The sequence below is a fragment of the Tenrec ecaudatus genome, chromosome 4 (assembly GCF_050624435.1).
Source record: "Tenrec ecaudatus isolate mTenEca1 chromosome 4, mTenEca1.hap1, whole genome shotgun sequence".
Classification (NCBI taxonomy): domain Eukaryota; kingdom Metazoa; phylum Chordata; class Mammalia; order Afrosoricida; family Tenrecidae; genus Tenrec; species Tenrec ecaudatus.
The window spans coordinates 7,892,376-7,919,127 of NC_134533.1; the positions used below are offsets into that span (position 1 = coordinate 7,892,376).

At 58.6% G+C, this 26,752-nt stretch overlaps 1 protein-coding gene across 3 annotated transcripts in view; it reads right to left on the reverse strand.

Annotated features, from left to right (window-relative positions):
- Positions 1 to 8,838: 8,838 nt before the first annotated feature.
- POLA2 (DNA polymerase alpha 2, accessory subunit) overlaps positions 8,839 to 26,752 on the reverse strand; it is a 33,994-nt gene continuing 16,080 nt past the window's right edge. Inside the window, exons 6-19 of one of the 3 annotated variants that reach the window (XM_075545434.1) lie at positions 26,110 to 26,303; positions 25,498 to 25,586; positions 23,583 to 23,738; positions 23,108 to 23,170; positions 22,446 to 22,488; positions 21,197 to 21,321; positions 20,481 to 20,519; positions 19,940 to 20,013; positions 17,460 to 17,568; positions 17,130 to 17,236; positions 15,867 to 15,926; positions 15,581 to 15,707; positions 14,857 to 14,907; positions 8,839 to 10,142 (exon numbers count right to left, since the gene is read on the reverse strand). In XM_075545434.1, coding sequence (XP_075401549.1) covers positions 10,017 to 10,142; positions 14,857 to 14,907; positions 15,581 to 15,707; positions 15,867 to 15,926; positions 17,130 to 17,236; positions 17,460 to 17,568; positions 19,940 to 20,013; positions 20,481 to 20,519; positions 21,197 to 21,321; positions 22,446 to 22,488; positions 23,108 to 23,170; positions 23,583 to 23,738; positions 25,498 to 25,586; positions 26,110 to 26,303 — 1,363 coding nt within the window. In that variant the 3' untranslated portion in view covers positions 8,839 to 10,016. Of the gene's footprint in view, positions 13,298 to 14,467; positions 14,908 to 15,580; positions 15,708 to 15,866; positions 15,927 to 17,129; positions 17,237 to 17,459; positions 17,569 to 19,939; positions 20,014 to 20,480; positions 20,520 to 21,196; positions 21,322 to 22,445; positions 22,489 to 23,107; positions 23,171 to 23,582; positions 23,739 to 25,497; positions 25,587 to 26,109; positions 26,304 to 26,752 lie in introns of those variants that run through there. The other 2 variants (XM_075545436.1, XM_075545435.1) reach the window with 2 other exon arrangements.

Below are 26,752 nucleotides of genomic sequence, written 5' to 3' on the forward strand. Positions count from 1 at the left end.
TCGGAACGCCGAGCCAATGGCGAGCCGCCCGTCCAGGCCCCGCCCCGGGCCCCGCCCCGGGCTCGGCTCTGCAGAGGCTCGGGCTCCGCAGCCGCGGGGCTCCAAGGACCCGGCCTGGCAGGGGGCCTGGCGGCGTCCGGCCGCGGGCTGGGCTCGGGCCGTGTCACCGGGAGCCCACATCCAGGTCCTAGGAGGACTCGGGGAGCGGCGGCCGGAGTTCGCTGAGTGACCTTGGACACGTGCCGCTCCTTGACGGGCTCCATGAGTGGCGGCCGCGGAGGCCACGTCTGGGAATGGCCGACTTTAACGAGCTTCCCACCCCATAAGAAACGGGTGATTCGGACGAGCCTGGCACCCTGTGCGTCAGCATGGAAGGTGTGCTGGCAGCGAGCCTGGAGCAGGGCACCGTGGGGCCCAGACTTGTAATGGTCCTTCCATCCACCAACTCATCCATCCATCCATCCATCCATCCATCCACCCATCCAGCCAGCACCAAAACTCAGTGCCATCGGGCAGATGCGAACTCCCAGTGACCCTAGAGGACAGAGTAAAACTGCCCCTGTGAGTTTCCAAGACTGTAAGTCTTCATGGAAGTAGAAAGCCCCTTCTTTCTTCTGCGGAGTGGAGTGGCTAGTGGTTTCACACTGCCGACCAGCGTCACCAGCAGCATTTATTGACAGCAGCTCTGGCAAGCCAGCCCTAGGCCCTGCTGCTGGAGAGACAGGGAATTAAATGCGGCCTGTGGGGCCTGGTCTTGATTTAACAGAGCTTTATTGAGCATCTTCCAGAAGCCAGCAGTGATCCTGGTCCCTGAAGATTACGCCCTTCTGGAAGGGAGAGAGGACCCCCAAGTCTACCTGGGATACACGGTGGGGAGGAGGGAGCCAAAGGAAGGGCTTGGTGGGAATTTTCTTTCCAGAGGGTGAGCGCTGGAACATGACAGTGTGACCAGGGGCTAAAAGCTCCCGGACCATCCATGTGGGAAGGCCTTTGGGGAGGAAAGCCGGATGACAGCTGAACAGGAAGGATCCTGGGGGTGGGGCCAATCAAGCCCCAAGCCACACGGGAAGCTAGAGTGTGGTAGGCAGAACAATAGCCCCAAGGAAGTGCTCATCCTCATCCTCATCCTCACCCTGGCAGCACATGTGGAGACATGGCCGGCTCCTGAGCCGACTGCACACTTGCTGGCATGTTGGAGCCGTGGCTGCTGCCTCTGGGTGTCTGTCCATCTTGACGAGGGCCTTCTTCTCTGTTGATGGTCCCCTTCTGGGCCAAGCACACGACGTCCTTCAACAGGGTCCGGTCTCTCCTGAGAGCATATACAAGTCTCGCCATCCAGGGAACTTGTTGGCTGTGCGTCTCCCAGACAGATTGGCTTGTCCTTCTGCCAATCTTGAACCCCAATAGTCTTTGCCGCCAGGGCTGTCTGTCGTTCAAAGCACCCAAAGTCACAAAGCTGGACACCAGGGCTCTTCGGAAAGGCTCTGTGACGGCTTTGGAGACTACACGGGGAGGGCGGGCTAGAGAGCAGCCCGGGCCCACCAGCCCGGTGCCCTGTCTCTGGAGATCGGTTCAAGCTAGCCACCAGCCACCGGGTTAGGAGAGCAAGCCAGGGTCCTGACCCCACCCAGTATGTGACAAGATTCTGTCCCTGAACAGGCCCACAGCTTAGGAGGAATTGTGGGGTGGAGGGAGAGGGGAAATCTGTGTTTCCCAAGAGGCCACTATAGTATTCAACCCTCAGGCAGTGTGACTTCTCTGTCACAGGTTCTGTGGCTTGGCTGGGGACACTTGGAAGGTCAGGGCCAGAATCCTGGCAGGATGGGGGTCTTTCCTTATACCCCTAGCATTACTGTGGGGTCCTGCAATTCACAAAACTCACCACCCTGGAGTGGGTTCCAACTTGGGGTGCCCCACCTTGGGGGAGAAGGTCCCCCCTGTGGGTGTCCGATATTGTAACTCTTTATTGGCAGGCAAGACTCATCCTTCCTTGCAGCGGTGGTTGATGGTTCCATAAACACTACCCCCCTCCCGCCCCCCAGGACGCCCGCCCTGCAACTCATGAGCATGTCTAAAATGGGATTTCATTTGCTGAAAGGGGCCCTTGGGAACCCCCTCTGGCCCTTTGTGAAGCCAGGGCCAGGGGGGCGGCTGGAAGCCTGAGCCACCAGGACCACCAGGTCCCTCGGCATTTGGGGTGATGCCCACTTCCTCCACCCAGTCTGACCAAGAGCCCTTCAGGTCAAATGTGTCCCCTGGCTCCTGCCCAGCCTCCACCTCCACCTCCCCTGTGCAGAGCCTGAGGCCTCAGCCAGGGCCTGGGCAGCCTGGTGCTGCAGGGCTCGGCCCTGTGGAGGAGCGGGCTAAATCTTGGTCAGCTAATCAGAAAGTCCACAGTTAGACCCACCCACCCTCCAAGAGATAGCTTCCGTATGAAGATTGACAACCTTGGAAACTCTGGGGGTTCTACTCTGTCCCAGGGGGTCATGAGGTTGCTCCTGTGAGTTAGAATCTCCTGGAGGCCAGGGGGGAGGGAAAGGAAGGGGCCGCAACTCTGGAGAAATGCCTGGGGAATATGGGGTATGTGGCTTCCTCCTCTTTAGTCTGGGCCTTCTCCCAGTCCTGAGGTGGCTCAGTCACGTCACCCCTCCCCCCCACATGGCTGTCCCCACCCTTACCCCCCCTGCCTATAATCGCCTCCTCAGGACCGACTCAGCCCTTCCTTCCCCTCCCAGCCCCTTCTTCCTGGAAATTGCCTAGTCAGCGGCCCAGGGGGATAGTTGGAAGTCCCTTCCCCCAAGGCTGATGGGGGAGGATGTAGGGGCCAGTCATCAGTCCGGAAAGACTTCTCCAAAAGGTCCCCACTTACAGCCAGCTCTCCAGGGTTCCCGTTACCCTGGGGACCCAGAGCAGAGGGGGAAGATGGGCTGGGAGTCTGGGAGCAGGAACAAGAGCAGGGCGGTGAGAAACGTCAGGGGCGTCTAGGGATGCAGAGGGGCACCCGAGCTCCCTCTCTAGGCCACAGGGTGGGGGGAAGCTAGAAAAGACGCGCACCTTCTGCAACAGGAACCTCCAGGAACCCAGCCTGGGCCCTGCCTGCAGCGTGGCCTGAGCCCCCCCAGGCATGGAGTTGTCCTTAACTGTTTCTTGTTTCCTTCATCCCCTGGGTTCCTGCCAAATTTGGACCTGCTCTTATCACCCACGGGGCTGGGATTCCAGAGAGGTTACTCTCGGAGTTGCCCCAGTCCCTGCCGGGGACTCCTTGGGAGTCGGAGCAGCAGGGCCCTGCTGAGGGGACTTTCCTTTGGGTCTGGCTTTTGGCTCTGGGCCCAGAGCTGTGGGAGTTTCCAGAGCGGTGACAGGGCTGTCCTAGCAAGGAGTGGCCTGGGCACTTCCTCCCAGAGGCTCCTGGGTGTGTCCAAGCCCCTCAGCGGTCATGTTGGCCATGGGAACAAGTTGTGGCCGGGGGAGGAGCTGCCTTACACATGTCCCACCCCCCTCGACACCTCGTTGTCTGTCAGCGTGTCCTGGAAACCCATCTTTGTGCCTGTGACGCTATAACCCTGGGCCTAGGGCTGTGCTGGTGACTCAAATGACAAGTGACTCAGGCTGGCCGTCACCCTTGGGGTACAGAGACCCCTGAGGGAGACAGATGACGCATATCTGAGTCTAACAGAACACAGGGCTGTGATGGAGAGCCTCCTGGGGGCGGTGGGGTGATGTAGAGGTCTCTGTAGACACCGGGTCAGCCCAGGGAAGCTCTGCCCATGGCTGCAAATTGAGTGAAGAACCAACTAGAGCAGCAGAGAAGCCAGCACCTCTCCCCCACCCCCGAGAAACACAGGATCTATCCAGCGGTGATCCACCCTTTGACCCTGTTAGTCTGACTAGAGAAACAAATCCATGGACACACATGTGTACAAGAGATTTATATACAAGAGCAATTGAACATTGAGAAAACATCCCAGCCCAGATTAAATCCATATGTCTGATATTAGCCCGTATGTCTGATACCAATCTAAAGTCCTCTTCAGACTCACGAAACACATGCAATGACACCTAATGCAGAAGATTACAAGCTGGTGGGTAGAAAGTGTTTGGGTCCAGTGGAGTTGGAAACATCTCAGTGCTGGCAGAGGTCTCTGTGGCTTCTCCAGCTTCCGAGGTCTGGTTGCATCCATGTGGCTTGTCTTCTGCAATGTCTCCCAGAAAGTGGCAGAGAGAGAGAGGTGTCTTCTGCCTCCAAGGAGGAAATACCAGATTTCCCAGAATTCTCAAGAGATGGCTATGCCCACACAGAAGTCTCATTGGCTGTCTCCAGATTGACAGCCTAGACTCTACCCCTACATTCAATTCTTAGACTGACACCTGATGAGGTGACTGCCACAGTGTCCTTGTCATTTCTTCATTTTCATCGCTGTTGTTTCAGTCCTGACTAAATAGTTAAGGTTTCCCTCCTTTGAAGGCGTTTGAGCCAGTCAGTCCTTCATGCCTCTATCTCCCCCAGCCCCCTTCGAATGCCCAGGGCAATGTTCTATCAGACCGTTGCTCTGAGGATGCTGGCCAGCTAATATGATGGTTCTTGGTCCACTGCTGTAGCCGAGGGGCTGTAAACAGTGTTCCTTAGTTGGAGGAAATAGAAGCTAGTGGCCCAAATTGGTACTGGGGTCTTTTGTTGTCATCGCTTCATGGGGTTTTGGGCATGTCGGCACCCATTGCTGCAGGTGCCAAGCCTAGTCCAGCGTGTCTCTTCCTGTGAGGACTTGTCCCACCTGGTGCCACTGGTCCGAGAGAATCTATTTGCCAGATAGGTGCAGGGCTTTCTTCCCGGACTGTCCCATAGACATGTAACCGTCTCTCTCACCGGCAGGCGAGCAGTCCTTCTTGGCATTGTGCCACAGTGGGCGTGAGAAGGCTGACTAGATTCAGCCCATCTCTGCAGCGCTGCAGCACCTCCCTGCCCGCTGATCTCATGGACCCAACTGCCCACCACAAGGAAGCGTTATCAACATATCTCCTTGCTGATTCCCACCCCCTCCGGATCCAGGAGGGGGTTCTTCTGATGGGCATCGTGTCCTGCTCTGAGGCACCCTTTACATTCCCATAGTGCTCTCCGTAAGCCCTTGGCCCACACAGGCGTCTCATTAATAGCCAAGTTTGCCTGGCCATTGGCCACTGCCCAGGACTCAGTTGAAATTCAAACGATTAGACTCTCGCGATTGTCCCAATTCTCGCACGACAGCTAGGGAAGCAGCATGCAGGAGGGCTTCAGGGAGGTGATATCGGAGTGTGACTGGATGAGCAGGAGTCTGCCGGAGTCCCCGAGTGGCACAAAACGTGGTTAAGCTCTGGGCTACTCACTGAGAGGTTGTTGGTTCAGAAGACACTAACCATAAAAAGCTCACATGGCTGTCATCCACAGCAACCCCATGCGCAGCCGGTCAGAAGTGCTCCATGGGGTCTTCTTAGTTGCACAAATCACCTCGCTAGCACATCACCAGGCCTTTCTTTCGGGGCTCCCTGGATGGATTCGAGCCACCAACTTTGAACGGAGGAGTTGGGGGCACACCATCTGTGCCACCCAGATCCCGGCCATCCAAACCCTCTGTGGAGCCAAGCGACACGCGGAAACAGTCACCATGCGCTGAATTGGACAGTGACAGCTGGTTTGTCCTTTTTTCTGGTTAGGAGTCTGTCAGTCTGAGGGAAGGGCATTTTGGGAGCCTCAGGCAAAGATAGGTGTGACAGTAGATGCCCCGCATGATTAAAAGGAGATATTCAGTACAGTCAGGCCAAGGGGGCGGGGATCATCCCAGAGGGGAGCGGACAATCACTGTTTGCCCCCCACCCAGCACTCATTTCTCTTATTCTGAGATCAACTCTGGATTTTCCAGTCTGCACTGTGACTGGCCACATCCTCCAGGTCTAGAAATGGGTCTGACATCCAGGCCCTGTCAATCTGGGTCACAGGGATGGTTCAGATAGGAGGTGATACCCCATGGACTTAGTAGCTTACAAATGTCAAGATTCCAGCCCAGGAACTGCTGGTGGGCAGCTCTGCCACCCCGAGGGAGGAGCTTGCCTGAGAGTAAAGCCAACAGAGCCAAGAGAACAAATAGCACTGGCATCCTTTTGCGCCTTGATCCAGCCATGCCTGAAGACACCTTTAGAGGAGCCAACAAATTCCCATCTTGCTTCATCCAGTTGGGGGGTTGGCTTTCCGTCGCCTACCACTGAGAACCTTGCCCATTACAGAGTTGGAGGCAGAAGAGGGCTCACTGTAGTCGAGTGAATTATTTAATATGATTTTTCCAGTCTTTGTAACTGCCCTCGAATGACTGGGTGGGGCTATGCAAATGAAGCACTGTGGCTCTTCAAGGCAGTCAGGTCGCTTGCAAACAATGAAAACACGGTGCATGCGTCCCTTGTTACTGAGCCAGTTCCTACTCATGGTGACCCAAGTCACACTAGAATGAAACATGGCCCCGTCCCGCATGAGCTCAGACCCATTGCTGCCGTCTTCCACTTGTTCATAAACACATCGGGTTTTCAGCGGCTAATCTTGCCAAGTGGGAAGTCTAGCGCCTCTTTTGGGACAATAGCTGACAGTGTTCCTTTGCTATCCAGAAGGTCTTCAATGGCTACACCCTCCGAAGCCTGCTCCTTCTTTGAAGTCTGTTCTTAGTGTGGAAGCTCTACAGAAACCTCTTCACACCGAGGGACCCGCTGGCGTCAACATTCCGGGGACCTAGCTTCTAGCATCACACCAACAGCGACCCCCGGCAGTCCAACAAACTGACAGACAAGGGGCGGAGTGAGATATGCAAATACGATGTATGGGCTCCTAACAAGGAGACATGGAGAGGGGGAGGAGCTGACACTGAAGACAGCGCTGTGTCTGTCTGAGGTCCCAGGCTGTGCTGAGACAGCGGGTACCCGGAGACCCACGCTGGAGATTCGCTGACGCGCAGAGCTAAGAGCGCTAACATTTGCCCAAGAAAGGCTCAGCAGGGCCCAGACGCGGAAGGCACAAAGAAACGGTCCTGACGGAAGAACTGGGACTGAGTCCCTGATGGTTCTGGATCCCGAGTTCCACCCAGTTATTTCTCCAATCAACCATGTTAGTATGGTTGGGAGTTGAGATGATGCAGTGAATTAGCAAACCCCAAGACAGAGGGTAAACGCCGAGGGGAGAGGCAGTAGTAGATGTGAAAGACGGGGTAGTCCAGCTGTTCAGGAAAGTCGGACATTAGGGACATCTGCAACTTCTGCCTTGTAGGAACCAGCTTTGTGCTCCTTCTAGAAGGCCCTCGCTGACACGTGACCGGCCTCTGGGTGCCATGCAAAGGCATCAGCACTGGTCTCAGGGGTGCCGGAGGCGCAGTCTTATGTTACTCTAGTAGACCTTGAATGTCCATTAGCGCAGTCCCCAAGTAGTACATGAAGCCACCGCTGAATTCCTTCTGACCACTCAGGAAGAATGTAGGCCATCTCGCCCTCATGCAGGGAGGGGCGTGGAAAGTGGACCACCTCCCCCCCCTCTCCAGGGCAGGACAGTCTCTCAGGAGCTTGCTGAGTGTCCCTGATGGAGATCCCCATCCTGGGGGCCTTGCAGGGGGTCACGGAATCAGGAGTGGTGCCCTATCAGTCATTCCCTGTCGGCCTTGGTTCAAAGGCGCTGGACCAATCTGGTGAACTCTTCGATCTTACAGAATGTTCGTCTCCCGATCATGGTCCTGCTTCTGCCTCTGTAGTCCCCCATCACTGTGCTGTACTGACCTGCCACCAATCATGAGTAGATATTTCCTTTTGTCCCATGCCTGTGTAAGGAGCATCCCAGCTGTGAACCTTGGAAGCCAAAATGACCCCAGGCTAGTGGCCTCCCTCATGCGGCGGATGTGCCGTGTCTTAGTCGCTTTTAAAACTTAATATTCTCGTTATATTCGAGGGTGGGGCCTCTTTTGTGCCCTAAAACAGAATTTAAGTGTGTGTGTTTTAAATAAAGCTACGCTTTCAAGTGGCTCAAACCCCAAATGTATGAGGCAAGCCTCTCTCCCCCTCCCTCAGGCATCCAACTCCTCCCTTCCTGGATAGCTGGTGTCTGCAGCTTCTTATAAACACTTCTTGGACAGGCTTTGCAGCTAGCTGTCAGCAAAGCCCCTCCAGTCTGTTTAGCATAAACAGCACAGTTTATTTTATTTATTTAGAGGACAGTGTTTAGATAAGTAGAATGCGGCCAAAGTACTGCAGGCCCTGTGAGGGTGGATGGATGGGTGGGGGCACTGCTGGGCTCGTGGGAAACCACTTTCTATGGCACCTCTGCTAGTCACACGTGGGTGCTTTGATTTGAACCTTTTCAGAGCTGCGTAGTACTCCACCCAGCAGGGGACTCGGCAGACACAGCAGATCTCCATGCTGGGCATTTAGATGGTCTCTAACCTGTCCTCAGGGGAGCAGGGCTTTAGGGAGGGGCCCTGCCTAGTGAACATGGCTGTTGGGCAAACTCCTAGCAGTGGACTTGGGGTGGAAGGACATGCTCAGTGGTCATGTCCTTCTGAGCTATCAGAGGGCTGCCCTTCTCAGATGGGGTTCCAGGTGTGGACCCTCCCCTGCCCCCCACCATTGTGTCATTTCCCTCTCATCTTTTAAAGCAATTGTAGGCGTGGTGAACATTTCCAGCAGGATATGAGGGTAGTTCGGAACAAAATAATTCCCGAAATCCTCCCACCTCTGACCCGTAACCCTCGGACACCCATCCCCAGAGGCAACAGCTGTTACCAGAAATCCTCTACGGGAAGGGGCCTCCATGGAGTCCTCTGTGAAGACCCCCCCCCCCCCGTCCCCCACAGGACTGCCTGGTCTTCTCCTGGCCCATCGCTTTCTGGGCTGCCCCCAAGGAGAATGGGCTGAGGGGCTGTAGGCTCCAAGTGGTCCCTGCCCAGCAGGAGAGCTGCTTCCCCTGAGTGTCCAGCTTCTCCCGTCCAGCTGGGTGGGACCTGTCAGCCTGGGCGGCCTCTCTTTCCCAGAACAAATGTCAGTCCCACCCAGAGAGCTCTTGGAGCAGAGGCAATAGCCCGGCTAGGCCTGGCTGGCCGTTGGGCCCTCGGGGGGCAGGGTGGAGGCATTTGGGTCAGCAGGGTCACCGGCAGCAGCTGGTCTGAGACCTCTGTGGGGCCCCTTAGCCTGGGCAGCAAGCTCAGGGCTCTCAGCTGTCAGGAGGGTGTGGACTGGGGAGGGGCCTGGGGCCCAGAGTCCAGGATGGGGTGGGTCTGGGTGGGGAATTTGGAGCCTGGCCCTGGCTAGGCAGGCCAGCCCCTAGGCCCCTGGGGCTAAACTTCCAGAACAGATCCAGCAGGAAGAGATAGGCCTGGTCTATCTCAGGGAGAGAAACGTCCAAAGGATTGGGGGCAAAGGTGAGAGTGGCCAGGATTAATGTCGGGAGTGCTGCTGACTGGATCCCATTGGGGACCCCCGCTTAGGTACTCTCAGCTCCCCGGGCTTCTCAGCATTCCATTCGTAGGTATATATGTGTGTATATCCAAGGGAACGGAAAACAGATGTTCAGACAACAATCAACGCATGCATGACTGATCATAATAGCATTATTCATAAGCACCCCAAATGGGAAACAACCCAAATGTCCATCCACTGACAAGTGAAGAAACAAGACGTGGTGTCTGAGCTATTGATCCATGTAATGAAACACCACTGAGCCAGAAAAGGAAGGAAGTGCAGACTCACGCAGGGCCGAGGCTGGTCCTTGAAAACACACCGGCAACAACAGACACACGCCCCGCCATCGAGCCCATCCGGCTCACAGCAGTCAACGCCCCTGGGTTTCTGAGGCGGGAGTTGAAAGCCCCATGGTTCTCCCAAGAAGTAACGTCCCCAGGGCTCCATTTGACGACCTTAGGCTACCTATCGGACATCCTGCTCAGGTGCCAAACCCAACCCCCACCTGGGGCCCACAGGAGCTCCCCCATTGACTCCTTGGTCAAGCTCACCCTTGAGCCACATCAGCAAAGGCAGGTCCCAGATTGACGCCGGCAGGACCACGGCAGCTCTTGAGGAGGCAGCTCTCCCCCCAGTCGTGTGTTGAGTGCCTCCTGACCTGGTGTCGTGGTTCCGCGTTGGGCTGCTAACTGCAAGATCAGCAGTTTGAGACCACCAGCTGCTTCTGGGGAGAAAGGCGGGGCTTCCCACCCCTGTGGAGTTCGTCTCAGAAACCCACAGGGGTGGTGAGTTTGCTCCACCCAGGGCTCAGCTCCCAGCACTAGCTCAGATCATGCTCCACTGCTGGCCATCGCTTTCCCCTGGACAAAATTTCCTTTCCTCCCAGATGCGCCCGACCAGGTCCTTCTTAACCCGTTCAGCATCCCAGCAGCAAGCAAGTCAACGACAGTGTGTACTTCGTGTCTATGAAATGTCTACAGCGGGCACTATCGAGGCAGAAAGCAGGCTTGTGGTGGCCAGAGACTGGGGAGAAAGATGGGGCTTTCTGTTCCCCAGATTCCCCGTCTCGGAAACCACTCTGTGCTCTGGGACCCGTGAGGCACAGGACTGGGAGGTAGTGAGAGCGGGAAGGGCGGGAGGTGGCGCAGAGGTGGGCGTGAATAGCGACAGCTTTCTTTTGGGGGTGAAGAAACATGGTGGTGATGTCTGAGTGACGTGGTGAAGAGACTACAGACAGACAGACTTCTGGATTGTGTGCACTTTAAATGCACAGATTTTGTGGTATGAGACTTATATCTCCATGATTTAGAAATTGTTCAGCAAACCAACCCCAAAGCCTGGGCCTTTCCGGCCCGCAGGCTCCCAGTGGGAAGGAGGCCAATGTGGGCGCGCCCAGGACTGGTTCTCAGGTGGCTTGACCAAGATGCCGGGGTCAGGGGAAAGGAAGTTAGACCCAAACAAAAAAAAAAATGAAAACAGGGAAGCTGGGGAGCAGCAGCGCCCAGCGGGGTGACCCCAGCAGAGGTCAAGGGAAAGGAAACAAACATCAGGCCTGGGGTGGCTGAGGAAGGCCAGCTGGACACCGAGGCCCGAGGAGCCGTCCGGCCCTGCCCTCGTCCCACCAGGTTCCCACGCGTGGGGAGCTAGGAGGGGCTTTTGTTCCCCTCAGCCGGCCAGGATCCTGGGACCCTCTCTGGGAGGCGGCCTGAGTCCTATGGGGCAGACACTCAAGAGATCAAGCCAGGGGCCAGGGAGCGGCAGCTGCCCTGCCAGGGCTGGGCAGCCCGGCCAGACAGAACCTTATTTCCCTGAGAGCAGCCTGGAGCTCAGAGGCGTCTCAGTGGCATGGGCTGGCTGTGGCTACGGTGCAGTGAATTCCTGAGCACGGTCCTTCGAGCTATAACCTTAAAGGGTCAGTGAGACCAGTGGATTCAGTGTGGGGCTCCGATTGAGAGGTCAGTCAGTGGTTCCAACCCACCAGCCGCTCGGTGGGAAGAAGACAAGGCGGCCTGCTTCTTCCGAGACTGACAGCCTAGCAATCCTGTGCGACGTTTCCCTGTCCGATGTGGTCAAAGTGAATCAGAATTGAGTGCGTGACAGTGGATTGACTCATCATCCTGCGACTCGCCCACGACACCTGGGTGGGACGGTGCAAATAATTCCCACCCCTCCTGTCAGTCTGTCCTGTGCTGTGTGTTGCTGAGATGCTGGAAGCCCCGGCAGGATTAAGTGAGCACGGCGTCAGGACTGGTGGAAGTCCTGCTCCCCAGCAGGGTCCGGACGACACAGCCCTGCCTGTTGAAAACAAGGCCTATGAAGCCAAAGAAGGCAGCCTTCCGTCTGGGTTCAACGCAATGTAAAGAAAACGACAAGTCCCAGCCACTGGACCAGCAGACACAGCATCATGAGCAGTGGGGGGAAAGCGAGGCTGTGAAGGATTTCGTTTTGCTTGGGTCCACCATCAATGCTCCTGAAAACAGCAGGCGAGAGATCAAATGACACGCTGCATTGAATACATCCGCTGCAGAATGCTGACGAGGCAGGTTGTCACTTGAGGGCCACGCGCATCTGACTCAGGCCACACTGCCAATGGCTTCAAAGCTGGACAAGGGCTAAGGAGGGAGGACAGCAGAATCGATGGCTCTGACGAACCGCCTCGGAGACCAACAGTCCAGTGGACCGCCAGAAGGACAAACAAAACAAACCTGTTCTGGAGAAAGGGCACGGCCGGGAAGTTCCTCATACGTAAGGCTGGGGAAGACTGTCTCACACAGTTGAGACATGTTGTCGGGAGAAGCCAGTCTCCGGAAAAGGACACCGTGCTCGGTGGAGGGTCAGTGAAACAGAGGGCCTTGATGAAATGGATGGACAGTGGTGGCGACAAGGCACACAAGCCAACAATCCCGGGCGGTGATGCACGCTGCTGTCCACAGAGTTGCTGTCAGCACTGACTCTGCTGCAACCAACATCCACCCCAGGGGCTCTGCCGACTCGACCTCGGCCGGCACCGGGCCCGCTTGGCCGGGTCCAACAGGAAGCACGCTGGGGAGCGAGCGAGCAAGCAGGTTCCACCTCCTCTCCTCTCCCGACCCCCGGAACGCCGGATGGGCACGCGACATACCCTTGTGTTGAGGGCTGACTTTCCATAGATCGCAGTGAGGGAGCTGCTCTGCGAAGAACAGTGCCCCGACCCAGAAGCAGGTCGTCTACGAATGGTTTAGCACCGGGCTCCCCACGAACGTGCAGTGTGTCACGGGTGAGGTGGCGGCCGCCTTTCCGGCTGCACCCCATTTCTCAGGACAGACATCTTGCTGCTAATGCAAATAGTTAAGACTTATGGGTCCACTTGGCCAGACCACGGTTCTCCATGGTTTGGCAGTTCAGTGATGAAGTAAGGGGGCTTCCTGACACACAGGAAGGCTGACAAAGCTCTCCTTCTGGGCTTTGCAGGTGGCTCATCGTTAGCTGACTCCTGGTCTCAGAACTTGAGCCAGCGGCCTGTCCTGTGACCAGCTGATGGGGTTTGTCGGCCCTGCAAACACGTGAGTCGGGAGAGGCAAATGCCTGACCAACAGATCCGGGGCCTCGACGGCGGGTAGCACGGTGCTCTGGGAGGTGCTGCAGCCCACGGTGGAACGGCCTCGAAGGAGACTCAGGCAACACCAAAGGAGGGAGTGGTCTCAGGAGGCCAGGCCCAGCCCCGGGGGCTCCTCAGGCTTGGAACCCCCACCACCCAAGGCCTCCCTCTCCAGGGCAGGAGCCAAGGCCCTGCAGAGCAGGGAGCGGTGGCACAGCTGGAGGGGATCTCGGAGGAGTCAGTCAGCAGTCATTTGGCACGGATTTCCTGACAAGAGTGAAAAGGAACTGTCTGGTGGCAGAGGGGTGCTTCCGCCTGCCCGGCCCTCTCTGGGGATGGCATCCTCTCTTTCAGGGTGAATTCGGAACGCCTGTCCCGGCCCTTTCCAACAGTCCCATGACTATGGTATCCAGGCAACAGGGCACTTGGCTCCGATTGTTCCAGGCTGGGCAGCAGGTGGGGAGAGGCTGCCCTGCCCCTCCACCCATGGTAAAGTTTCCCTCACCGGGAAGTACACTATCCTCGCCCCCCTGAACGCATCCCCGTTCCCAAGGCTGTAAGACTGTCCTGAATCTTACTAAGGTCCAGAAAGAGGGTTCTGGACCTTTCCAGGTGGGAACCAAGATGTTACTGTCCTCACCAAGATTGACAGAGGCCAAGAGAACACTCTGGGTTGTGGCTCCGACGTGTGGCCCCCCCATAAGGCTGGGGGACCCTTGGCCGAGCTGGTTTATCAGCCAGGAAGGCTGAGTTAATCTCCAGACATGGACTTGCTAAGGTGGGGCCGGCTTGGGGCTGATACTGAGCTTGGTGGGAATAGGAGGGGAGATCTCCCAGGCGGACGACAGTACCAGCCTGTGAGGAGGGGCCCACACTGCCGTGCTGCCTTGGCCACTCAGCCCAATGCCCCTTGGCCCAGGCTGCAGGGAAAAATCCTGCCCCTTTGGGGTGCGTTCCTAATTCTCATCCCCGAGGAAAGGAAACAGGCATATTCCCACAGCTTTGAGAGAGAGGCCAGTCTTACTGGGGGAGGCAGAGGTTGGGACTGTTTGGTTACCTATTTATCAATGAGTCAGGGCAAAGGCATTGGGACTGCTGCTCTCTCACATACCCCAGGCCTTGGCTCAGCCGGGTGGGGCAGGGCAGCCTGCAACTTAGGGCAGAAGCCCGCCAAGCTTAGAAGCGGCTTGTCTCCAAGGTGCCAGCAGCCCAGAGTGGAGAGGCCCAAATGTTCTGGGCTGCTGAGCAGGCCCCCTTTGGACCAGCTCCGTCTGGGAGGCTGCCTTTCTAGAAGGAATGGTCAGAGGACCATGGGGCACACATGTGTGTTGGGGGGCAGGGGGACAGCAAACTTTGGAACATTTGGAAGTGGGGTTCCGGGGGACTGGCAGATACACGCTGGTTCCCTGCCAGGTACCAGGAAGGAGGAAGAACGAGTGGGAGAGACGACCCTCAGAGTATATTTGTTATTTCTCTAAGAATTATTTCTGTGTTTGATGCACGTAGAAAAATCACCAAGGCTCCCTGCTCTTCCTGAGCAGGGTGTCCCATCCCCTCGGACTCCATGGGGGCCCTTAGGATACAGTCACTTAATCCGGAGCCGCCAGTACCTGGCGGCAGGTCTCCCAGAGGGGCCTGCCTTGCAGCCCTCCTGCCACAGCAGGCGGCCTCTCTCCCCTCCATTATCGTCCCTGCCAGTGCCTGGGTGGGTGGGGGCGGCCTGGCCCTCAGATCCTGACTACCTGGGCAGCCACACTCAGAGCCCGCCTCCCCGCCTCGCCCTCAGGCTGCCTCCGGAGGTAGAGCCGACTGAAGGTGCCGCCCACCTGCCCTTTGGCGAGGCGCCCGGGGTTCACGCAGACGCAGCCGAGGACGTCCTGGGGAGAGGAGAGGAAAGAGCCATGTCAACTGGGCACGGAGGCACCCACCATTTTGAAAAAGCAGGGGAGACGCCACAGAAGGCCTTCTGAATGGCAGAGAAACCACGGAACATGCTCGGAGCGCCTCTGGACAAAGGAGGGCCAGTGAGGCCGCCTGGCGGAGGCGTCTGCTGCCCTGCCCGCTACTCCCTGCTTCCTATCTGTAGAGGCCAACCACCTCTGGCTCCGAGGGGCAGGCTGTCCAGCTGGGAGCCCTGCACCCTATCCCGAGGGATGGCCTTTGGTGGCCCCAGATGGGAAATGATCAGAACGGGACTTCAAAGTGGTCTCAGCTGAGCCCGTCAAGCTGTCACAGGGAAATGTATTTGTGGATGTTCTGGGGGTTAACCCCACGTGGCCTTGGGTGAACACTTCTGCTTTGGTTGGGGGGGTCCCCTACTTGCTAACCTGGGCTCCCAGGGCTGCTGCCTCGACACGGCAGCATCTTCTGGGGAGAGGGCAGGTCACACAGCATTTTATGGGCAACTTTGTCTTCTGGTCCCACCGGCTCTCCAAAAACAGCAAGGCCCCAGTGGTGGGCCACCCGGCCACCACTCCCGTCAGCAGACCCATGACCAGTGAAGGCAAAGCCAGAGGCTGGCTGTGTCCCTGAAAAGGCGCTCAGACCCACCTTCACAAAATAGCGCAGTTCCGATGGGATGACCAGGATGTCGGGGGTGACAGGCAACTGGGCGTAGATGTAGAAATTCTCATAGTCGATGGCCATGTCTTCCTGGGGAGGGTAGAGTGGGTAGTAGCTATGGAGACAGAGAGATGCAGCCAGACGGTCAGCAGAAGGTGACATGGCACCCCCCATGTCACTGGATTCTAACCGGGTCCCCCCCTCCATCCCTCCCCCTTCTGTTGCAGGGGACAGAACACAAGTCCTCTCCTCTCCTGGGCAGGTGGGTGCTCACCTCCTTTGGGTCAGGATGTGTTTCAGGATGCGGCTGAAGCGGTCTGAGGATCCTGCAGAACTGGGCAGGAGGAAAAGCAGGCGATGGGACGGGAGCCGTGCCCGCCAGCGCCTGCTGCCTCCAGGAGGCTTGAAGGAGCTCACCGACTAGGCAGCAGCTGGTGGCTGTGCAGAGCAACAGCGAACACCTCTGGGCAAGCCAAGGCCCCCCCGGGCTTCTGTCTGTGCTGCCCGAGAGCGAGGTGGGAGACAGGAGTCCCTTGTCAAGATCACGGCAGGCCGTCTGGGCAAGAAGACTGCACCTCCAGGAGGTGAGGGTGGCCTCGGCCCGGGGACCCTGACCTCAGTAGACATGTCCATCTTGGTAAACACATGCTGCTCCTCTCCCTCCTCCACAGGCCTGAAGCCAGGGCAGCCCGGGCCTACCCTCAGCTGCGGCTGGGTCTGGGTCTCCCAGGGTTCTCCGTGGTCCAGGCAAGGGAGAAACCCTTCCAAGTGACCTCACAGGCTACCCGCCCAGGGACCCGCCAGGCTGGCTTTGTGCCACACTTGGGATGGGAGGTGGGGTGGCAGGGGAGAGAATGGCAAGGAACTGCCAAGAGTGCATCATGTGCACACACAACAGCATGTCTCTGGCCTTGTGTAGGCGCAGGCCAGCACTGACAGAAACAGATGGACGTGGGAACCAATTGCCCCCACCCACACCCCAGGGGGACGGACAATGATCGTGATGGACAGAAAACCACCCCCCCTACCCCAGGGGGACGAACAACAGAAAAGTGGATGAAGGGAGACCGCGGTCAGTGTAGGACATGAAAAAAAAAAAAGAGTAAATTATGCACGGTTCATATGGGGGGAGCGAGCAATGTAGGATGAGGAGCTGATACCAAGGGCTCAAGTAGGAAGTGTTTGAGAACGATGACGGCAACACATGTACAGATGTGCTCGACACGATGGATGGATGCGTGGATTGTGATAAGAGCTGTACCAGCCCCCAATCAAAAGACTTAATCAGTAAATAAATGGACACGACTGCCCTTGGGTGACTGTCGAAGGATCCCGGCTCAGCAGGGAGCTGGGCAGGCAGCCTCATCTTTCACGCTGGGAGCAGCTGGTAGGCTCGAGCCGGGAGCCTTGCAGGGAGCAGCCCGACATTGAACCCGCAGCGCCACCAGGCTCCTTCCCTCAGGTGCTGGTGGGGATGCCGGCATGCCTCCCCGGGGCTGGGCATTAATGCAGCCGCTCTCCCTCGGCCTGCACCCACCTGCTGATCTCCTCGGCCCCCATGTGGAACAGCAGGTCTGTGGACGTCAGGCCGAAGATGGCCCCGTTGATGGAGACGCTGCAGGGCTCGGACACCAGGTGCACGCGCTGCAACGACACAGGGCTGAGCCGGGCGCCCGCTCGGCAAACCTAGCACGCGCCTTCTTCCCAGGGGCTACGGAGGCTCTCTGAGGGCGACTGAAGGGGCCCAGGGCAGCAGGATGAGCAGCACTGGTGCCTGCGGCGGCACGCTTCAGGCAGCCTGGAGAGCTGCCTCTACCCTGCGCTCTGGGACAGACAGGTGAGGGGCTGGCTGAGGAGGGCGGGCTACCTTCTTGTCCTCTTTGGACAGGTTGGCGTAGCTGAAAGGCGGCTGTGGGTACACTGGTGCGTGGTGCACGTCTCTCACGGACGGCACGATGACGAGGTGGGAGCCGGAGCTGGCACAAAGAGGGAGGGAGGTGAGTGTCCCAGAGCCCCCACAGTTGGACAGTCACTGCAGGAGCCCCTCCTGCTGCGAGGGCGCTTGCAGAGACTTTGCCTCCAAAGGGGAGGCTGCTGGTGCCGGGGTAAGCACCCAGCAGTTGTCCCGCCTGAGAAAGGGCTGGCACTCTGCCGCCAGACAGCCCTGGACACCTCATAGGGCCCTCCTGGCTCTGTCCTGGGTGCGTGTGTCACTGAGCAGGGTGGCGCCACGGCAGCAGCCTGAGGGAAGGTGGCACCTCCCATGATACAAGAACAAGGGTACTTGGTCTGATTCACATCACAACCACCACCACCCCTGCCCCAAACTCAGCTCACCTGAGGTGGCCTCCCACTGCTTGAGTAGCAGAGCTAGGACAGAAAGGGGCCCGCCCCAAGGGACACCAGTGGCTGGCCGCTGCCTGTGGTCTGACCTTCATGGACATCAGACAGAAGACCCGACAAGGCCCGAGTCGTGCTGGGCGCTCTCCTGGGAGGCGGCAGGCACGCTGCTCAGACACCCAGGAGTGCGGAGGGAGGGGAGTATGAGGTCAGCAGAGGGCCTTGTGCCAAGCAACAGAGGTGCATTTCGAGGGTGAAGCCGCAGCCCTAGGGGTCACCGGCCTGCCTTCTCGGCCCTGCCAGAGAAGGCGCAGCAAGCCCGCCTCCCAGGCCTCCGTGGGGCCCACTGCTGCCCCGGCCCATTAGAAACCCAACAAGTCTAAAGCCTGCCAAGTGCTCTCACGCCTGCTCCCCCTCTTTGGAGTTTTGACCCTCCCAGGCTGAGGTACTGGAGCTGTCTTTATGACGCAACAAACCTGCCTGTGGCTGCTGTCACTCTAACCCGGCCTCTGGCCTGACAGAAACTTCTGCACCAGGACACCAGGAGCTGAGAGCAAAGCTCTGTCCATCAGTGAGGTGCCCTTGCTGTGGAAGTGGCCACGGGGAATGACCCGGACTAGCCAAGCCCATCCAATGTGGCTGCTGCTCTCCGTCCATGGGAAGGGGGACGCTGTGCCCAGATGCCAGGAGCCCCTGGTCCAGGCTGCATGCCGAGGTTGGGGTGCAGGTGGCCCCTGCCAGGAAGGCACCGGGGACGGAAGTGTTAAAGAGGACAGGGCTGCTGCTCGGGGTCAGGACGGGCTGGAGGAGGGGTCAGGAAGAGAATGCCAACAATGTTCAGGCTCCGGCACCGGCTTGCACACCATGTGGGTGGGGCTCCGCTGGGCCAGGGCCTGGCGGTCCGGACCGGGCTGTACCAGCAAGCAGACATTTGTGGTCTCTCAGGAATCAAAAGGCGAGGTCTCTGATGGAGGGATGCTCTTTTGGGGATGGGTGGGGCAGCCCCGTCCTGTGCCCGCAGGCCACAGATGAAAGCGCCTGGCGGTGCTGGGCCTTTGGCCCGGCGTGACAATGTCGGGCTTGTTCCTTGTTTACATCAGTGCTGTTGGTGCCACATGGGGTGAGAGCTCAGCCATGGCACCCAGTCCACGTGACTGACCCTGCCTCTCTGCAGCGAGCCCACGGGCTGGGCTGGCAACACGGGCGCCAGCCTGCTGCTGCATTGCAGGGCCTCTGTTTAAGGTCCCCGTATCGGAGGGAGGGAGGGAAAGCCAGCCCGACGGGTGTCCTGGGCCCCAGCCTGTTGGGCCTCAAAGTTGCGTCTCCATGAAATCAAGTCTGGGATCAGTTCTCACAGCCAAAGGGTGGAAGATGATCCATCTTGTTTCAAAATCCACCTTTGTTGTTCCTGGCTTGTTTTTAACCTTCGCCTCAGGAATGTTTCTTTTTTCGCTACAACTTGTTGGGTTTCTAATGGGCCCCACCACCGCCTGGGGCCACGCAGGGGCCCTGGGAGACGGGCTTTTTGCCTTTCCTCTGCTGGGGCTGCGAAGCAGGATGGCAGCTTCCTGGACGGACAGCTTTCCATTCTGGCCTTGGCCACTTCCTGCTGCCCAGATGAGAACTGTCCCTTGTTATCGCTGAGGTGACCCTCCAGGGTCGTCTCCATCCCTCCTGCCCCTGCGTCCCCCCACCCCCACCGATGGTGGCGTGACCGGAGGGAGGGAGGCACCTGGCCTCTCCCTGACCACCTCGAGCCCCTCTGCCTCCCCAGATGCTGCTCTGTGCCTCTGATCCCCTCCCAGGGCTCCCTGCAGTCCTGGGTGTTTCCAGAGACAGGGCAGTTTATGCCCCAGAAGAGGAGAAGGGATGGAGGGGAGAAGGGATGGAGGGGAGAAGGGAGGGTGGTTGTCAAGCATGTTCACCTGTAGCCCTCCCCCCCCCCCAGAGCTGCTGTCTGAAGGGATGGGGGCGGGGGCACCCGCGTGCCTTTCTGCACGGACTGACCTTCTCGTCCCTTCGATAATGGTGCCCAGGCACTGCTTGAAAACGTCTTCAAACGGACTGGTGAGCAGGCAGCTCTGCAGGGAGGGAGAGGCAGAGGCTCGGCTCGGCCATGCTCGTCTGCTGTGTGTGTGTGTGTGATGCCAGGGGCCTAAGGGGCAGCGAGGAGCTGAGGGGAACGCTGACCATGAAGACGCTGTGGCCCCACGCTTAGCTGAGTCTCGGGCGAGGGGGGAGGGGGGGAGACTTAAAAGAGGCTTGTCTGAGCCTGAGACGGAGGAGGCGGGCAGCGGCCCCGCCCTTGATGGATGGGGACACGGGAGTGCGGGAGCTGAAAGGAGCAGCCAGGGCGGGAGACACTTTCACCAGCCCGACTCCGGGGCCTCCGTGTCACAAACAAAGGGACTGCAGGGTGAATCTGTGTGTGTCCCCCTCCCGCAGCCATCTGTCGACACGCCTGCCCCGATGCAGGGTTTCTCCAGGGAGCCCTGGGACTGGCTGAGGTGTGGCCGGAAGATGACAGGAGCAGCGGGAGCCCGCTCACCTCCACCTGTTCGTGCTTGGCATCCAGGAAAGGTCCAAACTGCAGAGGGAGAGGAAACCAGGGGTCAGAGGGCAAACCAGAACCCCTGGACTGTGACCACTCTGGGCAGTTCTCACAGTGGGCTCGCCTGTCCCTCCTCCGTGACTCTCAATGGCAGTGACCCAGGCAGAAGAACATGAGCCCTGGATGGAGACTGCCCAGAACCCTGTAGTAAGTGCTGCCCCTGGGCCCACCTCACACGGCCCCTGGCTTTTCACTTTGCAGGGGACACTGGCACCACGCAAGGCTGTGCTCTGAACCCTGAAGCAAGGCAGGCTCAGAAATAATAGCACTGGACCACCCGGGCAAACAAAACACGACGACTCTCTGCCATCGGGTCAAGGCTGACCGCAGAGACCCCAAAGGGCAGGGAGAACTGTCCCTAGGCGTCTCTAGGGCAGTGACTCTTTACAGGAGTAGAAAGCCCCTTCTGTCTCCTGTGGAGCCAGGGGTGGTGTAGAACCTCCGGCCTTGCAGTTAGCAGCCCAACGCGTCACCACTAGTCCATGACTCCCGGCCTGTTCAACAAGGTCACGGCCGGCCAGGCCTTGCCAAGACGCAGAGTAAGAGCTAAAACATAAGGCCCCCCCACCCCCCACTCCAGAACACCACTGGGGACACGTCTGAAGTTGCCCCTCTACGCCCCTAGGGAGGCCACCTGGCTTGGGGCCTCCTACCAGGATGCAGACATCGGGCCGGTCTCGGTTGATGACGGTGAGCAGGTCCAGCAGGGGCTCGTATGTGATGCTGTCTGAAGTGGTGTAGGGCCCGCAGGCCAGCAGGACCATTATTTGCTCGGGATCTGTGACGGGAAGGAGGGATGGTGGCAGATGGGAGACAGACCCCAGATACCCCGGAGCCAGTTTACGGAGCGCCTCCTTGCTGCACAGCTCTGGGCACGGAGGAGGAATAAGATCTTACTGCCGCCCTCAAAGAATCTGCCAGGCAGGTGTGCGCACAATGACACAAGGGAACTTCTAGAAGGCTCCACGGAGGATCTGGTGGCTATGTCTTGTCTAGGGCCTAGAGCCTGCCTGAGGAGGCTTGGTGGCAGAATGGGGACAAGCTTCGTCCCCAAGGGTAGCATGGGAGAAAGACGAGGCTCTCTGTGCTCAGAAACTCACAGGGCAGCCCTCCCCTCTACCACAGGCTCGCTGTGAGTCAGCATCGACTCGACAGCAGGGAGTTTGGCTCTTGAGAGGCTGCTGAGAAGCGAACAGTAAGTACTGAACTACTAAGAGCCCCAAGGAAACCATCCATGAGCAAACAACGCTTGTTACATTTGTGTGTGTGTGTGTGGTTTTTCAACCTCTTCTCCGCCTAAGCTCAGCTACCGGATCATCCTAGGCTTTCTCAAGGCAACTTTGGAACTGCAGACCCTGCGGGTGCGGGGCCAGAGGGCGTGTCTCCCACTTCCCAGTACTGTCACATCTGCGAGCACGGTTTCCCGCGCGGTCTAACAAGGCACCGTGGCTGCTGTGCTGTCCCACGAGGCTGTGAAGGGACCCCTGGGTCCCAGGGTTTTCAGGAGCCGCTCACTGGGCCTTTCTTTCACACCCCAAGCTGGACGCACCATGGAAACGGGTCAGCGCCAACGCCACAGCAGCCCGCTGGCCACCGGGAAGGACCCTCCCTCCTTGTCAAACTAGCCCAGCACTGGCTTGCTCCGGTCCCCGCCCCCCGACTCTCTGGGGACTGTTCTTTCTCCTCCAGGATCTGGACCGAGAGGGCAAGGGCCTTTCGAGAAATCCACTTCCTAACGGCTTCCACTTCCCTCTTCGAGCAAGCTGCCACTCTGTGGAGCCTTCATCTTGGGATGGCACGTGCAGGGGGTCAGGTCCAGGTGACCACGTGAGGGCCACGAGGGGCTGCTCCCATCGGAGCCATGCTCCTAGGCCCCCCTCTCTAGGTTGGCCCCCGACTCACCTCCGTCCTCCTCGGGGGGCTGGTGGAAAGGAAGAGGCACGCCCTGAAAAACAGAAGCAGGGCTCGCTGAGGACGGGGCACCGCTGGCAGGGGTGAGGTGTGCTGCTCCGGGTGGCAGAGAACTTGCTTACGGGAGGCCACGGGGCTGCTAGGTGCTACAGGTGCCAAGCAGAACTGCCCCAGAGGCTGCCATCTCCATGGACACACGGGCAGCTGCAAAAGGCCGGCTTCGGCCCAGCAGCCAAGTGCTGAGCCACCGCGCACTGGGCCCCATGTGAGGAATCAGCCCGCACGCAGTGGGCCAGGCCAGGGTGCCTGCACCGTCGGCATGCTTCTAGGCAAGGCTGCGGGCAGAACGCCCGGCACCCCTCCTCGCAGCGAGGGCAGGGCTGGTGCAGGGCAGCGAGGGACCAGTGCTGTACATACAGTTTTCCTGGGGCACAGCCCGTGCATTCACTGCGCAGTGACCTAGGGGCGTGCTGGGCTACCCTGGCAGGGCAGAGCCCTTGTGACGGAGACTGTCGGGCCTCTCACAAAGTGGGGGCTGCCCTGCCTAGAGGAACAGCCAGCCTGGCCCCACAGTGAGACACGGATCAGCAGGCTCTCCGACAGCCGGGGCTGCTCATCCTGCGGTGGAGTCGGGTAGGGGGCTGGTGGGATACCTCGTAGACCTTGGTGGCGATGAGCTTTCTGCCCGTGGCGTTGAATCCTTCCATGACGACAACCTGAAAGACAGGGAGGGAGAGATGACTGGGGGCAGGCAGGGGTGTTTTGTCTTCCAGAAACCAGCCACGGGCCACTGAGGATGATGATCACCACATGTCACCCAGCTGCCCTCTGAGATACGAATGAGGCTTCTCATTTTACAGAGGAGAATGCCGTAGCTTAGGGAGGGCCCGTTGCCTGCTCATCACCCTCTCAACTTGGGTGCAACCGGAGTTCAAGGCTGGGTGGCCTGAGCCCAAGCTGAGGGGCCAGCACACAGCAGCGGAAGGCCGGGCCCCACCCCCTCGCCCAGAGGCACCCACATGGCTTTAGGGAGCAGCAGCTGCCTCCTGATAAAATGTTTATCCCGAGAGCCCGCTCTAGAATGTCAACCTCATGCTCACAGCCTGTGGCTGCCGCTCCTGGTCCTACCTGTCCCGGGAACAGGGAATATTCCTTGAGCTCGGATAAGTCCACTGGGATCTGGGCGCCCGAGGAGTGTTCCCGGTCTCCCTCGAGAATCACGGACTTGCTGTTCAGCTTCCCGTTGCTATCACAGCCGATCTGGCCCAGTATCGTCACGGGCTCCTGGGGGTGGCGGGGAGAAACAGCGAAACATCCTGAGGATACTGGAACAGGCGTCAGGATCTGAGGCCAACAGGGTGCGTGCGAGACAAAGCTCCAGACCACAGCAGGTCCTCCCTGGGGTCACGTTGGACGTGGAGGTGACCCGGCACTGCCACCAAACCCTTGGGGGACATGGAGCCCACCCAGCCCCAGTGGGGCCTTAGTGGAACATGGCCCGGGCCACAAGGCCCCCACTGCTTCTTTGGGGCGCTTTCACCGCTAACAATAGCCAGCTTTTACTGTGCTTGCGCATTGGACTGCTAAGTGTATGGCCAGCAGTTTGAAGCCACCAGCTGCTCTGTGGGTTAAGAAGAGGCTTTCTCCTCCCATAGGGTTGTCTGGGGACTCACAGGGGCAGCTACACTGTCTTACAGAGCCCAGCACTAACTCGATGGCAGTATTTCTACCTCCCCACCCTCTGGTTTTCTCTATAAAGACTTTCAACCAGTCCCCACAACCACCCTGAGGTGGGCACAGGCAGCCCCCTGGTATAAAGGCCACCTCGTCCCAGTGTGTCCACAGTGGAATTTGTAGGCCAGGTGGGGCAGAAACATCCTGTCTTATTTCAGGAGAAGAAAAGGGGCATGGGCAGCTAACTACAAGGTCAGTGGTGTCCATCCCCTGGCTGCCCCCGGGAGAGACCAGACTCTGCTCCCTGCAGATGGGTGTGGAGACCTTGCAGGGCAGGGCTGCCTGCCCACTGGGGTCTCTGAGTCGGGACGGCTCGATGGCAGTGAGCCTGCTGCTCAGGCAAGAACAGGCTGGAGGGCTCTGTTGCCAGGGCAGGTGGGGTTGGTGAGGGCAAATCTGCGCCACCCTGAGGGCAGCAGGAGTTGTCCCTGAGTTGGATATTGGCATGGGGCACCTGTGATGCCCATTTCACAGTGAGGGAATAGGAGCCACCCAGAGGTTAGGTAATGTAGTCAGGGTCCAATAGCAGGTGAAGCCCACATTTTCAAGCCCAGATCCTCGGCTCTGGATCCACACCTTCTTCCAAGTACTGCCCTGCCTCTTAGCTGGATGCGCCCTGTTAAATGGAGTCGGCATCGTTCTCCCCGGTGCCTGCCCCTCAAAGAAGACTACCTACTTCCTGACAGGACAAGGTGGTGCGTCCTCTGAGGGCAGACGCAGTCCCGCTTTGACTCAGGGGTTTCCAAGGCTGTACATCTTTAAGGAAACAGTGGCTGGCAGGTTTGAACCGCTGACTTTGTGGTTAGCTTGGCCGACAGCCCTGCTAGGGCTCCTAAATGCACAGCAGAGGCACTTTAAGCAATCTTCTAGAACTCATCTTTCCTTTGATTAAAAAAAAAGTCCCCGGGCGGAAGTCCAGCGGCTGTTTCCGCCGGACTAAACTGATGGGGAGACACGATGGGCAGTGCCCAGTCTAAGGAGAGAGGAGACTGGGGATCAATGAAGAGTCACTGTTCGTACAATTAAAAACAACAACCGACTCACGGCAACCCTACTGGACAGGAAACTCCACGGGGCTCCACTGAGGGGTCCAAGACCATCGGCTCCTGCTTGTGTTTAAGACCCAAAGCTGAGGGAAGAAGACACGTGTGCTTGTAGATCTGCCTGCCCAGGACCCATTCTGGGAGAGGTTCTGCCGCCGCCAATGTACACGAGGTGAAAGGGGAAGCGGGCAGGCTGCCCCTTCAGAGTCATCCATTAAGAAAACCAACCCACCATGTTAATCAGCGAGAACCAGAACAACTCTTACTTGTGCCGGGACTTGAACGGAAGTGAATGCCTCAATGTTATAGTGCTCCTTGAGTTCACTGCCAAGTTCCTCTATCTTACAGGTCAGGACTGGAGAGGCATAGGAAGGGAGGGTTGCACTTAGAAACGCTAACTTTGCCAAGGCGAGGAAGCTCCGCGGGGCCTGACAGAAGCAAGCAGGGTGGGCAGTGGAACGTGGCCTCCCCTTCCACCACAGGTTATCACGTGGCACAATCCCTCCGGCACCCCCAGAATCCCTTCACTCGGGCCGTCCCTGAGGCCCACGCTGGGACAGGGTCTCCACTCCCACGCTCCCTGGGAGCCCCCCTTGGCAGAGCTTTGCGGGTCTGTCCCTGGGAGCCGGGGTGGCCCTTCCTTCAGGAAGTGAGGGACTTGGGAGAATGACTGAGGGCGTCACTTCACGGGCCTTCGCCGACAGGCACGTCGAGTCTAACGCCCGCTCCACCCATGCAGGTGCCGAGGCTTTGTGCCCATACAGCTGAAGCACAGTTGTTGTGCGGCGGCAGCTCATCCCGGGTGGTGTGTGTGTGTGTGTGTGTGTGTGTGAGTGTGCGCGCCCACGAGCACTGCGATAGGGAAGAAAGACCATCACCTTCTCGGATATCCGCGAGCTTCTGAAACATGAACTTGTAGCTCTTGGTCAGGGGCTCTGGGCACCCCAGGACCTGCACGCTGATGCTCCCAGCCCCTCCTCGCCCGGACCAAGACACACCCTGCGCCTCACCGAAGAAGGTGACCACTTCCCCCCGGTGACTCCTCGAGGTGTACTTCTGAGAGGGGGTGGCACTGCAGGAAGCAAAATCAGAGAAGGTTACCGGGCTTCCCTCGCAGCCGGCAGGGCGGGAAGGAAACAGTGAGGTGCCTTTTGGAAATGGGGCTTGTCGAAGCAAAGTCAAGCCGGAGACACCGTTTATGTCGAGGGTCTGGCCTCTGGGAAGGAAAGGCTGAGGAGGGCCAGCAGATGGAGCAGGGGGACGGGATGAAGGCGGCTATTCCGGGTTGGGAAATGAAACGAAGCCAATAACACCCAGCCTCGCTGAGTGGATTTAAAAGCAAACAATGCCAGGGGTACAAAGCCCAGCCGAGCGTCAAGCACCCTGCGCTGCCCCCTGCTGAAGTCTCCACCACCCGCGCCTGCACCTGTGGGGAACCATTCATAAAACCTACCCATCTGGGGCCACGCAGAAGCTACAAGGAGATGACGCGGAGTGACATTCAGACGCCCCCGGAGGAGG